General features: G+C 42.3%; 1 protein-coding gene across 4 annotated transcripts in view; it reads left to right on the plus strand.

The window, feature by feature from the left end:
• CGNL1 (cingulin like 1) overlaps nt 1–16,616 on the plus strand; it is a 192,437-nt gene that overhangs the window by 77,967 nt on the left and 97,854 nt on the right. For all 4 annotated transcript variants that reach the window (XM_039469160.2, XM_074393827.1, XM_074393826.1 and 1 more), the window contains exons 5-8: nt 3,507–3,608; nt 4,157–4,305; nt 6,441–6,576; nt 14,396–14,608. In XM_039469160.2, coding sequence (XP_039325094.2) covers nt 3,507–3,608; nt 4,157–4,305; nt 6,441–6,576; nt 14,396–14,608 — 600 coding nt within the window. The remainder of the gene's footprint in view (nt 1–3,506; nt 3,609–4,156; nt 4,306–6,440; nt 6,577–14,395; nt 14,609–16,616) is intronic.

Consider the following 16,616-nt stretch of genomic DNA (forward strand, 5'->3'; position numbering starts at 1 on the left):
GGAACTTGATTTTAAAAATCCCTTTTTTGGTTTGGGGTGGTGGCTCACTCCTGTAATTCCAGCACTTTGGGAGGCCGAGGCAGATGGATCACCTGAGGTCAGGAGTTCGAGACCAGCCTGGCCAAGATGGTGAAACCCCATCTCCACTAAAAATAAAAAATTAGCCTAGCGTGGTGTTGCGTGTTTGTAATCCCAGCTACTTGGGAGGCTGAGGCAGGAGAATTGCTTGAACCTGGGAGGTGGAGGTTGCAGTGAGGCAAGATTGCACTGTTGCTTTCCAACCTGGGTGACAGAGCAAGACTCTATCTCAAAACAAAACAGAACAAACAAAACCCCAAAAAACCCTTTGTCCATAATTGTTTCTATTTTTAAAATGCTAGTTTCAGTTAATTTGAAGTCCTTATCTGCCAACTTCAGTATCTGGGCTATCTCTGCATCTGTTGTCTATTTTATTTGTTATTGGTCGGTTTTTCCTACTTTGCATGTCCAGGGATTTTTTTTTAATTGCATGGTAGGCTGCATGAGTGACGAGTTATAGAGGTTCTGGAATGCGTTATCTCTCCCTGAAGAATGTTAAGTTTTGTTTTGACAGTTAAATTACTTGCAGATTATCCTGATTCTTTGTGGTTGGTTCTTCTATGGATTATAGGGGGTGTCTATTTAAGTTTTTGCCCTTACTCCTAAGACGTGACCCATGTTCCTTTCTTTGATTTCAAATGAATGCTGGAATGTTCACCAAGGTTTCTATATTTTGATTGAATTGAAACCATAGTGTATCCCTAGCATTGGGCAACCTGTGAAGTTTTTGTTGGGTTCTTTGCCTCCTAAAAGCTCTTCTCTGCAGTCCTGTTGAACTCTTGATTTGCTCATATACAGCTTAGGAATCATCCAAGAATCCAGGGAGTACTTATTGCAGGTTCTTGGAATTTCTACTATGAAACTATCTCCTCTCTCATACTCTGACCTTAAAATTCCTGTTGCTTACCATCTCAACCTCTAATCTCTGTTTCCTTCATTAGTGAGTTGCCACTCTCTGGACATTGTTCTCCCTTAAATTATCAAATTTTATTTTTCAGAATAGTTTTAGGTTTACAGCAAAATTGAGTGGAAAGTACAGTCAGTTCCCATTTACTGTCCTGTCCCCTCGTATGCCCTCCACCACTGTTAGCATCACGCAGCAGGGGTGAACCTCTCACAGTCGGGGAACCTATGATGGCACATCATTATCACCCAAAGACGTCTGTAGTTCACGTTAATGTTCGCTCTTGGTGTTGCACATTCTACAGGCTTCTGACAAACGAACAACGATGTGTATCTATCATTGCAATATCACACAGAGTAGTTTCACTGCCCTGAACATCCTCTGTTCTGCCTGTTTGTTCCTTTCTCTCCCCTAACATCTGGCAACCCATAGTCTTTTTACTGTTTCCATGGTTTTATTTTTTCTGGAGTGTTCTATAGTTGTAATCACACAGTATATCGCTTTTTCAATTTGGCTCATTTCCCTTAGTAATGTGCATTTTTCGCATGCCTTTTTGTTTTTTGTTTTTTTTGAAAGGAAGTCTCACTCTGTTGCCCAGGCTGGAGTGCACTGGCATCATCACAGCTCACTGCAACCTCTACTTCCCAGGCAAAAGTGATTCTCCTGCCTCAGCCTCCCAAGTAGCTGGGATCACAGGCATCTGCCACCACACCTGGCTAGTTTTTGTATTTTCAGTAGGGATGGGGTTTCACCGTGTTGCCCAGGCAGGCCTTGAACTCCTGACCTCAGGTGATCTGCCCGCCTCGGCCTCCCAAAGTGCTGGGATTACATGCATGAGCCACCGTGCCCAGCCTTCCCTTGCCTTCTGATGGATTGATAGCTCATTTCATTTTAGGATTGAGTATTAATATTCCATAGTCTGATATACCACAGTTTATCCATTCGCCTTTTAAGGACATCTTGATTGCTTCCAAGTTTTGTCAGTTATGAATAAAGCTGCTATAAATATCCATGTACAGGTTTTTGAGTAGACATGAGATTTCAACTAATTTGGGTAAACACCCAAAGGGCAACTGCTGGGTTGTTTGGTAAGAGCATGTTTTGTTTTGTAAGAAACAACCAAAATGTTTTCTAAATTATCTATCATGTTGCATTCCCACAAGCCAAGAATAAAAGTTTCTGTTATTCTGTATCCTTGTCAGCATTTGGTGTCGCCAGTGTTTTAAAGTTTGGCTATTCTAATTAGTATATAGTGGCATCTCATTTTTTTGTTTGTTTTGAGATGGAGTCTTGCCCAGACTGGAGTGCAGTGGCATGATCTCAGCTCACTGCAGCCTCCACCTCCCGGGTTCAAGCGATTCTTCTGGCTCAGCCTCCTGAGTAGCTGGGACTACAGGCATGTGCCACCATGCCTGGCTAATTTTTGTATTTTTAGTAGAGAAATGGTTTCACCATATTGGCTAGGCTGGTTTCAAACTGACCTCAGGTGATCCGCCTGCCTGGGCCTCCCAAAGTGCTGGGATTACTGCGTGAGCTACCACACCTGGCCTCGTTGTTTTTTTTTTTTTTTTTTTTTTTTTTTTTTTTTTTTTTTGGCCTCGTTGTTTTAATTTGCTATTCCCTAATGACATGGTCTGTGCTTTTAAAATTTTACTGTTCTGTGGTTTAGAAATGCAGTCATGGAGAGTCCAGGGTGAATGTGGGGCTACCTTCTATCTTTTCCTTTGTAGGGATCATAACTCTGTGTTGCTTGCTTTTCAGTGCCTGCAAACAATTGTTCTATATACTTTTGTCTAGCTTTCATAGTTTTTGCTGGGTGGGTCAATCTGATATTAGCTACTCTATCATGGCAAAACCAGAATTCTAACAATCATTTATTGAGATATGATGAAATACCTGAGACTTGTTGGGTTCTTTAGATACAAAGATGCATAAAACCTGGTCCCTGACCCCCCACAGTTTATAATATCCTGATGTAGTAATTCTCAAACCACTCTTAAGAAACACTAAAGCTAAACTGTGTTCTGCCATTAAAATAGAAAAAAAATGTATGTCTTTCCCCAATTTATTTACAAAAAGATTTTATTGCTGATTTTTTGGCTAACCATTGATTTCTTGAATACAGAATTTATTATGGAGAAGTTTTTTAAGTTTCAGTATTCTAAATTTAATGTGTTCCTATTTTATAATAGTCTACAGAATGTGTTACATACTTCTAACAAATATGCCACCTCTGTAAGTTTTAGTCATACTGGACTCGTGTTGAGGTATCTGATGGAATGATTCCTGTGATTGGCAAATGCTGTAGAATAAAGTTCACTGGAGTTCCAAGGGGGCCAGCAACATCAACTCTGCCCACCAAGTCAGAGAAGATTCCCTGTAGGGGCTAATGTTGTAATTGGATGTGAACATCTTTAGTGTTGTTTCTCATCTGTTACTGCACTGATTATATTTGGATGGGGAAGATAATTAAAATAAAGCATCCTGAACATTTACATTAATATATCTTTGCAATTAATTATAGACTTCAAATTCCACATCTGAAGTCAAAGATCTACTGGAACAGAAAAACAATTTGACCAAGGAAGTGGCTGAACTTCAGAGACAGCTTCAACTGGAAGTTAAGGTATCCGGTTTTTCCTTTATGTTATTTTTTTCCGTTTCTATTTTGGTTGATAAAGAATATTTTACTTGCATTGGGATGACCAGGTGAAGTGAAAGCTAGGGTTTTTTTCCCCCCAAAGAAGCATTCCTGTAATCACTGAGTAAATTCCTCTGTATTTGGCTGCTGTTTTCCAAAGAATCTTTTTTTTTTTTTTTTAAATGTAACCAAAGCCTATCCAGACTGTTTGCTTAGAGTAAAAGAAACACTGTTGTATTTAGGCAGGCCAGTAGGAAACTAAATGTATCTAAAACACCTGAACTCAGTCATAGAAACAGCAGAGTGAGGTTTAGCTGTGTCTGTGTTCTCTTTTACAAGTATTACAGTTCATTAAATATAAATATTTGATGTTCTTTCTAGTTAAGAACTCCCATACCTTAATTATGTGTTTGACTAAGTTGTTCAATAATGTAAGTGTGAAGATATGGAGTCTGCTACTTGAGAAGTGGGTTTCTGTGGGGCTGTGTTAAGGTACAGTGGAGATACTTTATAATCACACTGACTCCCGTTAGAATCAACAGAACATCAAAGAAGAGAGAGACAGGATGCGAGTAAACCTGGAAGAGCTCCGAAGCCAACACAACAAAGAGGTGGAGGAGAACTCCACGTTGCAGCAACGACTGGAAGAAAGTGAAGGGGAGCTCCGGAAGAACCTGGAGGAGTAAGTGTAGCCTGAGAGCCCGTTCCCCTTTCCAGGTTCTCTATGACATGTAGCCAGAACCTTCCTGTCCTTTTAATAGTACCCAGCCTTCCAAATATTTATAAAGGCAGCTGACTCTTCCTTTTCTTCCTCTTATCCCTATGAAATTGCGAAGCTGGCTACACATGTAGACTGACAAACAGAAAGGTTAGTAATTCTTAGCATTCTTCGTGCATTCTGAAGTATGCCTTACACAATTTCAGCCCTTAAAGGGGACCTCCTGGCAGGTAAGAGGGAAGCAGGGAACACTGAGTGGTGATACTGAAAGACAGAGTTGGCCGGGCGCGGTGGCTCAAGCCTGTAATCCCAGCACTTTGGGAGGCCGAGGCGGGTGAATCACGAGGTCGAGAGATCGAGACCATCCTGGTCAATATGGTGAAACCCCGTCTCTACTAAAAATACAAAAAATTAGCTGGGCATGGTGGCGTGTGCCTGTAATCCCAGCTACTCAGGAGGCTGAGGCAGGAGAATTGCCTGAACCCAGCAGGCGGAGGTTGCGGTGAGCCGAGATCGTGCCATTGCACTCCAGCCTGGGCAACAAGAGCGAAACTCCGTCTCAAAAAAAAAAAAAAAAAAAAAAAAGAAAGACAGAGTTAAAGGAGCCCGAGCCCAGCTTCTAAAAAGCATGCATCACATGGTCTCCATGAGCTCTCAGCCTATGCGCTTCATCCTGGATGGTGCTGGTGTTTGCGATGGGTGCTTATACCTACTCTTGAGTCTACAGAGAAGGAAAGTCAGGTCCAAGATGCCCCTGCCTTTGTGTTGTATTAAAATCTGTGGCAAAGGAATCTAAACCAAGGTTTGAGAATACATGGTGCTATGACGTCCTGTGGGCATGACAGAAGCCTTCGGTGGAAAGTTAAGTAGGAATGAAATCTAGGGGGAATGCCAGAAAAAGAGTACATTACATAATAAAAGCATTTGATTGTCCTTAGAATTTTGATGGTGGCGTTTTGCTTTTAAAACAATCATAGAGGGCCGGGCGCAGTGGCTCAAGTCTGTAATCCCAGCACTTTGGGAGGCCGAGCGGGAGATCACGAGGTCAAGAGATCGAGACCATCCTGGTCAACGTAGTGAAACCCCGTCTCTACCAAAAATACAAAAAATTAGCTGGGCATGGTGGCACATGCCTGTAATCCCAGCTACTCGGGAGGCTGAGGCAGGAGAATTGCCTGAACCCAGGAGGCGGAGGTTGCGGTGAGCTGAGATGGCGCCATTGCACTCCAGCCTGGGTAACAAGAGCAAAACTCTGCCTCAAAAAATAAATAAATAAATAAAACAAAATAAAATAAAACAATCATAGAGGCCATTTGCAGAAAAGAATTTAGTAAGAAAAAAATCAGAAAATATACGGTACAGTAAAAGCTTTACAAAATAAAAAGGTATAGTACTTGGTGAGTTTGGTTCAGAGCAGTTTTGGAAATTTTTTTTCATCAAGTGGTGGTTACTTTAGGGTTTGCAGGTCATACAGTCTGTTGCAAACACTCAGCTCTGCCATTGTATCATGAAATGAAATGGCCACTCATAAATGAGTGAGCATGACCATGTTCCAGTAAAGCTTTTCAATAACAGGCAGTGGGCTGAACTGGCCCGCAGATCATAATTTGCTGACTCTCCTGGTCTAGAACACTGGGATAGTGGACAGTGGAAGAAGGGGTGGCTTTAGTAGGGGAAAAAAAGGTTGTTTTTTTGTCATTTCTTTCTCTTCTATATTCAAATTCTAGTACTCTACCATCTCCTTTTGGGGAGAAAATATCTTTGTATAACCATACGCACTTCATCTGAGTTTGATTTATCCTCTTGTTGGGCAATTAGATCATGGCGTGAGTTCTTCTCAGGCGCCTTTTCAGGTTGGTGATCTTTGCTCAGTGCTGAATAGAGAATGGGGAGGCTCCTTGGGGCTTTAGAGATCCTTGCTCAGTGCGGAGTAGAGAATGCGGAGGCTCCTTGGGGCTTTAGAGATCCTTGCTCAGTGCGGAATACAGAATGGGGAGGCTCCTTGGGGCTTGTGTAGCCCTCTGAAGGTCAGAAGTCAGACTGGATGGAAATAAGCAGAGCCCAGGAGAGCCTCTCTAACAGGCTGCTTTCCTTGTCAGGCTGTTCCAGGTGAAGATGGAACGGGAGCAGCATCAGACTGAGATCAGGGATCTTCAAGACCAGCTCTCAGAAATGCATGATGAACTGGACAGCGCAAAGCGATCGGAGGACAGGGAGAAGGGGGCTCTGATTGAGGTAAGCGGGGCTGAGGGGTCAGGTGTTAAGACAAGCCCCACCTGCCTGGAAAGATGGGGTTGCCAGGGTTTGTGCGCTGTGAGCCACTTTCTGATGTGCACACCTGCTCCACTTGTGCTTTTATGATCTGATCTGTGAGTCCGTGGATGCACTTAACTCCCTCCGCTTGGCGTTTGCTAATTACTATGGGGTTTTATTATGTATTCTCTCTTTTCTGAATTAAATTATTATCTTGTTGAGGTATGAGACACACATATATGAAATTATTGGAGAGCAAAAATATTGGTTTTGAATGTCTGCATTTTTGGGGGAGGGAATAAGTATAACTGAGGGTCAGAAAAAGACAGGACTTTTATCTCTGTACCCATTTAGGTGTTTGATATTTGCTGTAACATTATCATCACCTATATTCTAGCATAGTTTTGGAAGTTACTTCTTCGTAAGCGTGGTTTGTAGGAATAGCCCCATGAAGAGATGATACACAATTTAGAACAAAACCACACACAAAAAAGCTAAAACATGAAGGTACTTTGTTAATATTTCATTTTCTACTGCCTCCCTCTTTGGGCTTAGGTGTTTTCTCTGTCCCTTCCTGGGGACCAGAAGTTTCTGGCTCCGAAGCCCCTGGAACCGTCTTTAAGTCTTTAAGTCTCAGTTGTCTACTGTTTTCTCACTCCTCCCCTCCAGTTTTGAAATAATTCCCCAGGAGAGATTTTAGGTCCTGCTTTTTAGAACTTATCCTTTCTCTTCCTGATGACTTGGCAGGAGCTCAGGGAGGAGCAACTGTGGCCACTGAGCCCGGGAGTTCTTATGAATCCATTTTTCACATGGGCAGAGGAGGGGAATTGTCTCTTTTCTGCACATGACCATCTCTCTGCACCTTTTCAGACCTTTTCTCCTGATAAGCCCTCAGCCTTGTTCTTTACCAACTAGTATTTCTCTTTCTATCCAATGTTTCCTTAAAAACCACCATATTCTTAGTATTATACTGCTTTTCATGGCAGTGTTTTCTCTCAGGGCTCAGAATTACAAAGACGAGAAAATATGTGTATTTATCACTGAAATAACATTAAAACAATATACAATTAAAATTTAAAAATGAGGGGGATGTACTCATATTTTCTGTTTGCCTCCCTATCTCTTGATAGGTTTCATGTACCCATCTCTATATAATATAGGGACAATCATAATGTTTTGGTATCTGCTTTCAAAAATTAAGATGTCGAAAACGTTCTTTCTTATTATACTTTATATGCTTTGTATTTCATTTTTAAGAAGATAAACCACAATATATATAACCATTTTCCTACATTTGTTCCCTTTTTTGCAATTATGCGCAAGGGTTGTGGGGAACATTTTTTACATTTATCCTTTTATGACTTTAAAAAATTTTTCTAAGGATACGTTCCCAGAAATGATGTCACTGAACAGTTTATGACTTTCAATAAAAGTATAGCTTCATGAACAGATTTAAACAGCAGATAAAACACTGTCATGTTCTGTGATTCCTTGGGTAGACACTTTATTGGTTGTAAAAGGGAAAGATGTGACCTTAGCTCTTGGGAAGTCGCAGAAGTTGCTGCTTTTCTCCGATAACTGACACCTGTCACTGCGAGTTGCCCCGATATCCCCTGTCCTTTTAGACTCTCTATTTAGCTCACTCGCCTTGGACATTTTTTTGTATCTTTCTTCTACTAGCCAGCTAATTCAAGAGCAATCGTCTTTGCTTCTTTCCCCATTTCATATCTAGCACAGTGACAAGCAACAGAGCAAGTGAATAAATAATTCTTTTGTATTTAAATTACTTTTAAAATGTCACTTAAAAAAAAAGGAATAATTCTGAAATGAACTGTATACTTCTCCTCTTTAAACACTCCATACTACATAGCTATTAATTGAATATAATTAGTTTCTTGATTTCTTTATACTGATAATAAGATAACGATACGAGACCGTTTTGGTGATGTGTTCAGGGTAGAGGGGAGATACAGGAGTGGGCAATAGTACGTATTTCCTTAAACCTGGAGTGGCCACAGCCTGAAGTTGCTGGCTTTCAGGTTGTTTGTCTCTTCCCCATACCAGGAACTGTATCATTTACTGCTGCCTTGCTGCACGATGAGTTCGGGTGTAATTAGCTTCCCTGTGCCAAAGTGTGTTTCTTTCACTCTAGAAAATCACCCTTTGTTTTTACTAGTTTCCTCTGACTTGTCAGCAACACTGGAACTAGGATCTATAGTTTTTATATCACTAGTAAAATAGACCCTGTCTCCTTTTCACTTTCAATGTATTCTTCATATCTTAATAAAAAGTGGCCCAGGGGAATTTGATAACAGAGTATAGTTGTGGCCAAGTTTCCCATGGCATTTAGCTTGGAACAGACAGACTCTTAACACAATGAGCAGTTAACACTTACGCTTTCGAATGTTTGAAAAAGATTGAAGGCCCAAGTTTCGCAGGTCCTGCATAATGGACCAGATTTTACATGAAATCTCTTTTAATATGTCACATTTTGTTAAATAACATTGGGCCTCTGTATGCAATCAGTAAAGTAACATTAAGAAAGAATAGGCTGCTCTGTCTATGGAGTAGCCATCTTTTGTTTCTTTACTTCTGCAACATACTGGCTTTCACTTAAAACAATAAATAAATAAATAAAACAGTTTTTTTAAAAAAGGAAGGAAGGGAGAAATAGTAGAAAATACTTTGTTTTCTTAGCATAAACCATAAAGTTGACCAACAATAGGTTGACTTTGTTATTCTTAAATACATGATTCTGAAAATTGTTTTTTCAGCTCACGTTACAAAAATGATTGTAGAATAGACTGCCACATCTTTTTTGTCATGAATGCATTACCTTCCATTCTGAGGGCAACAGGTCAGCATGAGACAGTTTGCTAAGTGCCACGATGGTGGGGTTTTCTCATTATCAAATGTCTGATGGGAGCCTGCAGTGCTGAGAGATGGGCCTTACTCCAACAGAATCTTGTGGTGTTTTATTCCTGGCATTTGCCAAGATGCAGGTAGTTCAGTCTCATTAAAATAGTCTGGTTATAAAATTGTATTGGTTTGAGGAGAGATTGTGCTCAGAAATTAGTCCTCTAAACCTTCTTTTGTAATGATATTATTGAACATTCTACACATTTTAATAAAAAAGGCAACCAAAAATATCATGATTCTCGCCAGCCATGTGATGTTTCCTAGGCCATCCTTCTGAAACAAAAAAATGACAGAATTCTCTGTCAGTTACCATTGCTATGAAACCTTTCATTTCTCCTTTCTGTGAGCATGGGCCAGACGTAGGGACCCTGTGGAACTTCTGGGAAGCACTTATGCAAAGAGGGCCTAGACTCGTGTCTTCCTCATTTTGATGTGGCGTGCTCATGCATAAGTGGTGTGTGAAGTTAAGCTTTTTGTGAGCAAATACATGACCACTCTGGACATCCTGGTGCCTGTTTCTCAGTGCGCGTGGTCTTAGGGTGGCCACTTGCTGCTGTTGCTACAGATGAACAGCTGGTCCCGTAGTGCGTTCCCTTGTCTCCCAGATCTCCTTCTGCCTGTCTCTTCAGGCTCTGGTTGTATTTCTTTAGTTTAAGAAGGTGGACTTCCTTAAAGGGCCTTCCAGCCAAACACAGTGCTCTGTTTTGTTGGCATCTGTATTAGGCTGTTTTCACGCTGTTGATAAAGACATACCTGAGACTGGGCAACTTGCAAAAGAAAGAGGTTTAATGGACTCACGTGACCGGGGAGGCCTCACAATCATGGTGGAAGGTGAAAGGGACATCTCACATGATGGCAAACGAGAAGAGTGAGAGCCAAGCAAAAGGGGTTTCCCCTTATAAAACCATCAGATCTCTTAAGAATTACTACAAGAAGAATAGTATGGGGGAAACCACCCCCATGATTCAGTCATCTCCCACTGGGTCCCTCCCTTAACACAAGGGAATTATGGGAGCTACAATTCAAGGTGAGATTTGGCTGGGAACAAAGCCAAACCATAACAGCATCTAATGGGCAAACACCATTGTGACTGTTTGCTCCTTAGCCTTCTCGACTGTGTGGTTTTCTGGTCAGGTCTGTAGTGACTGTAGTGAAGAGAAGGGGCATTAGGACCCCTCTGGGTTCCCAGTCTTGACTCTGCTGCTTTTAAGGCTGTGTGATCTTAGGCATGTTGGCATCTCAGAGCTTCTTTTGTTTATGAAGAATAGTAATCTTCATCTCCTTGAATATCCGTCTCTCTGGATGGTTAGAAATGCTCAGCACAGTTCTTAAGACATGTAAGGACCAAACACAGTCAACTTTTCTAGCTCTCGCCACTCCCAAATGGTTTCTCTTGTTTTTTTTTTTTTAACTGGAGTCCACAGAGAGGCAAGGTTACCTCTTATGGAGGTATACTTACATTTTGAAGTGTTTGCATTTTCTCTCCCTTCTTTGACTTGATATAATTAAGCCTCCAGGTGATGAAGTGAAGAAACTTCGTGTACCTTTTGGTTTCTACTCTGGAAAACTTCAAGTGCTGCTCAGTGATAGGGTGAGGTGTAATCTGATTGGATTTGTTTTGCACAGTCCACTTAAGCGACAGCCCCAGCCACAGATAACAGCATGTCAGTGCAGAATAAACCATAAAAACCTCAGTCTTGACACACATTGGCGGCAGCCCACAAAAGGCAACACAAAACACAGAGATATGCTGGAAAAGATAAGTGTGGGAAGAGGAATTGTCTTATCGTCCAAACAATTGAGAAACGTGTGAGAGTAAAAGCAGGAAACAGGGGTCAGAATCACAGGGCCTGTGCTCAAGATGCTGGCAGGAGGTTCCAGGAAGCCCTGGGGGGTAACCAGAAGCAACAGGAATTCAGGAGAGACTCTGATCTTCCTTAAGAAGGGGCTGGGCAGCTGCAAAAGGGCGTCCTCTTTGATAAATATTAGGAGGGGTTATATTTTCATAAGAGCTCTGGGTTTGGTGCTTTAAAAGAGCCAGAGCTGGCCTTTTTACCTGGATGGGTCTGTTGACATTTCATCTGAGCTTGGCAATGCCTGCTAGTTAGATTCTTGATGAGCAAAATCTTAGGCTATGCAATGCTGCCCTACGCTGGGATTGTAGAGGTTCCATTGGTTCAATGGAGGTGCATGTCCTAAAGAAAAAGAAAGAGATCTTGTTGTCAGTTGTACTTAAATCAATGAAATGTTTTCTTCCCTCATCAGGGACACACTTCTTGATGGAAAGTAGCTTATCATCTCTGGAGCGTTGGGTCTCCAAGTGGCAGCCATGCTTCTGATTCTCCAGGGGCTCCAAGAGAACAGGTCGTGTTCTTATGCAGAAACCACAAGTGAAATAACTGACTAGTTTAGAATTCTCACATCTCCAGACACCTGCTGTACTACACTTGTTTATTTATATTTGAACAGATAATTGTTCCCAATATTATTAATCTATGCATCAAAAATATAGTAAATCAGATCTGTATCTTTCAAGAAGGGTAGTCTGGGAGTCAAATGGGGGACATTAGAAAAATGATTAAAATATATAGAATATAAAGTAAAAAGTATTAAGTACTGGAGAAGAACAGCTAAAATGGGATGAGTATTCAAGAGGGATATTCAAGGAAGACTTCTTGGAGGAGGTGGTATTTTATCTGGGTCTTCAAAGATTTTCTGAAAGGCAGGGAGAGGAGGGCTCACAAGAGAGAAGGGCACTCCAGACAGAAGATGCTGCATGGATTGCCATGGAGGCTGCAGGTGAGAGCCTGGATGCGGGGAGCAGCTGAGTGGCTATTGTAAACCACCTGCACAGGAGGTGAGGAGGGCTTTACCTAGGGAGGTGACTGAAAGGATCAAAGATGTTGCAGAACTAACTTTTTGGTTGTGAGAGATCAGGACGAGAGAAAAGTCAAAGTTACTGCCAAGTTTCTGAGCTTGAGGGAGCTGGTAGTGCTGTTCATAAGAGCAGTGAACAGGCAAAGAGGGAAGGAAGGAGCATGATGAATCCTCTAGATACTGTAATCCTACTGAATCCGAGGTGCAACAGGACATCCGGATGGGTGCAGCCAGCTAGGTTTTGGATGTGTTACTGCAGGTTTGAACTCAGAGAAGGGTGAGAGGTAAAGGCTTAGGAGTCATTTACATAGAATTAATACTTGAAAAAACAATAGATGAGTTTGCTAAAAGAGAATAAAGAATGCAAAGTTGCATTCTTGGAGATCATCATAGATTTTGGGAAGAGGGAGAGAAAAGCCAGACAATATTATCACAGAAGAAGCGATCTGAGGGAAGAAAACAGGAGTCTGTGTTATCTTGGCATTACAAGGAGGAAGGGCATCTTGGAGAGACAGGAAGGGAGTATGAAAGAGGCGTAAAGAGAATTGAGGACTGGGGAAAGGCCATCAGATATGAAAATGTCATGATGACCTCGGAAGGGACTGTCTTGATAGGGTAGGGACAAAAATCAGATAGCAAGAGATTAAGGAGCGAATGGGCAGTCATGACGTAGAGGCAGTGAACAGAAATTACGCCTTCAAACATTTTGGTTGTGAAGTTTAGCAGGTAGCCATATGGATAGGAACAAAATGGCAGAAGGAAAAGACAACCGTATTAATCTGTTCTCACGCTGCTATAAAGATAACTACCTGAGACTGGGGAATTTATAAACAAAGGAGGTTTTATTGACTCACAGTTCCACATGGCTGGGAGGCCTCAGGAAACTTAGAATCATGGCAGAAGAGGAAGCAGGCACCTTCTTCACATGGTGACAGGAGAGAGAGAGAGAGAGAGTGAGTGAAGCGGGGAAAGCTCCTTATAAAACCATCATATCTCATGAAAACTCATTATCACCAGAACAGCACGGGGAAAACTGACCCCATGATCCAATCATCCAATCATCTTCTACAGTGTCCCTCCCTCAACATGTGGGGATTATGGGTATTATAATTCAAGATGAGATTTGGGTGGGGACACAAAGATAAACGATGCCAATAATCGATGGAGTGAAGACTGGGAGCGGGTTGGCAGGGGACAGCACATTTTCTATGGAGGGACTCTGGAAGGAAGAAGGCCAGGAGTGCAGACAGAGCTTGAGGTAGAGAGGGAGCAAAGGTGCCCACATCACTCTGGCTGAGGGAGCAGTAAAGCTGTGGGTGAGGGCGAGCTCTGAGTTGGAAAACTGAGAAGGTGTGGGACAAAGATGCTGGAGGAAAAGGAATGCCGAGCCTTTAGCCTGACATACTGGGCTCAAGTAACTGATTTGTAGTGGAGCCTGTTGCCCCAGCTTTGTGAGCTTCCTTAGGAACCCTTGGCAGTTAAGAAGGGGAAATTGTGAATAGTGTACTCTGCTCAGATGGGCAAATGAGATAGAAGAAGAATGGGCAAAGACGTCCTGAGACTGAGGAATGTGGATGAAGGATTGAGCACACTCAGGGTCCCGGGGATATGAAACAAGGTAGGCAAGTTGGCCTGTTCCCTGTGAAGCAACAGCACATACAGGGCAAGAGCAAGGGCAGCAGATAACCACACAGAAAGGAAACGGATGGAAAATACACATGTGCTCCCCAAGGCAGTGAAATTTGCATTGGTTTCCACTTCCTCCCTCAAATTCAATCAAATCTCCAAGGAGCAAAGACAGAGGAATCCAAGGGAATGATGGCCTCTGAGAAGTGCGGAGGGAGAGGAGGAAATGGTCTAAACAGGTGTGTGGGATGAAGAAGGAGAGAGTGGCAAGGCCAGGTGAGATGGCCATGCATCTGGGGACAGAACCAGAGGGGAGATGCAGGGCCTCTCAACAAGATGTTTCATCGTCACCTCCTCCCTCCGTGTTTCATGTCTTTAGGAACTCTTACAGGCAAAACAGGATCTTCAAGATCTGCTGATTGCCAAGGAGGAGCAAGAAGACCTCTTGAGAAAGCGAGAGCGTGAACTCACTGCCCTGAAGGGAGCCCTGAAAGAAGAGGTTTCCAGCCACGATCAGGAGATGGACAAGCTGAAGGAACAGTACGATGCTGAGTTGCAGGCCCTGAGGGAGAGTGTGGAAGAGGCAACCAAGGTGAGTGAGGGGGCAGGAGAATCTGGCTTCAGAACAGAGGAAAGGGTAAGACCCTCTCTCCCACACCAAGGCAGATTCCCTTCCTTCCTTTTAATTAGCGAGTGAATCTTGGTTCATCAGTTCATGGACACAGAGCTTACTAACAAAGAATTAAGTGCAGTGGTCCTGAAGGTGACCTTTTAAAGTCTATAAACTGAAACATAGCTAGGGACATTGGTTAAATCCTCTTGCAGGAGGGGAGATGAAGAGGCCGCAGATGAGCAGTTGAGGTTCTGCAGCCGGTTGCAGAATGGAGGTCTGTACTCTCCCAGGCGTTCCTAACCGTCAGAGGCTGGAGGCATTGTGCAGCCGTGTTAATGGGCAGAGGTGCAGATGGGACCCAGATTCCTGGAGTCCTTCACCCCCTACTCTAGTCTGTTCCTTTTGATTTTGTGTAGCCTTTTGTTAGGCAATTCGGGTTCTTTTCTCAGCACAGTTACAAGAGGTTTAATTGGCTGAATTGCCTAAACCCTTTCAAGATAGTTTTTCTCTTAATTGAATTCTTGGCTCCTACAAATAGTTTCAAAATTATGCTGAAGTCTTTGAAGGCGGACATCATATTGGCTGTTGAAGAAGAGAAAAAGAGTATTTTGAAGGGGAAAATGGTTTGAAATGTCATGCCATCTTTAGCGAAAGAGGGGAATTACAGAGTATAACATTTTTAGAGACTCTGCAATATATAGGTTAAAAATGCTGAAGAAAGAACTCTTGATATTGTTTATTCTGTGGTGATTACAGTGACAGCTCAGAGCTAGTAGCCTCTCTCTCCCCTAAGCCCTGTGGTGATTCACTGATTTTCAATTATGGCACGGTAATTGCAAATGACAAGAAGTGAAAGATGGGTTTGTTTGTTATAACAATAAAAAGTCTGGGAAATAGTCTGTTTGGGGTTATTACAACTTTGAGACCATTTTTAAAAGCCTCTTGTTGATTTCCCTATCTTAGCCTTTTTTTTTTTTTTATATAAGATTTGATTGAATTTGAGGGAGAAAAGCAAACCCAATTTAATTTGTATTGCTTCGAGGGGACCTGTCTATTATTTGCATCTCATTTCATTTCTGTGCAACAGCCTGATATTCTTGCGATCGATCTTTACGTGCTATTGCTTCATCAGTAGGCTACTGAGTAAAATGATTCTCCTTTGGACACATTTCTTTATCACCCTTAAATCTTGCCTGAAAGTTCGAGTTACTCTGGTGTATTCTGGGTGGCTCCTTTACAGGTAGTTGAGAATAGTGTTGGGGGATATGTTTGTAGTGATTTAAATATAAGGAAAATCACACTTGTGCCTCACATGGGGTGGGGGCTATTTCGTTGGAAGTTTTCAGGTTGTCTACTGTCGGAGATATGTAAGTGAGGAAAGGAAACATGGTAGGTGAAAGGGTGTCTGTTGTGTGGAACTGAGATCATCAGTAGAGACTTAACGTTACTGCGTTTTGGCCCTTTCAGATGTCTGCATTATATATTAACTCATAGTTTTTTCATTATGCCAGTTCAAGAGAGAGAACGACATTGACCCATATCAGTCTTTAAAAACAGAACAGGCGAGGTAGTCAAGATGTGTATCATTGGCAGAGAATGGACAGTTTCTGAGCACTGGGAAGCTAACACAAAGGGGTTCGGCTTAGTACCCACTGGGGTGTGGGCCAGCAAGGGCTCTTTGTTCCAGGTTGTTTTCTATGCTGCTGCCAGCATCTTTCCTTAAAAAAACAAAGCTGATCATGTCAGCCTCTGCTTAAGTAACTCGCTTGGCTCCCCATTGCCCCAGACTGAAGCTGAAAATTGTTAGCATGGTGGGCAATAGAAGTCCCTTCTCTGCCTAACCCATCTCCAGAAAACTCCCCATCTTTCAGCTCTCTAACCCCTTCATACGTGCAGAGTGACTTGCTCCTACTTTGCCACCTGGCCAGCCTCTTCTCCTGCAAGACCTTCTCCAAATGTCCTCTCTTCGGTGACATGTTCTAGATAC

This window comes from Saimiri boliviensis, chromosome 2, assembly GCF_048565385.1.
Source record: "Saimiri boliviensis isolate mSaiBol1 chromosome 2, mSaiBol1.pri, whole genome shotgun sequence".
Taxonomy (NCBI): domain Eukaryota; kingdom Metazoa; phylum Chordata; class Mammalia; order Primates; family Cebidae; genus Saimiri; species Saimiri boliviensis.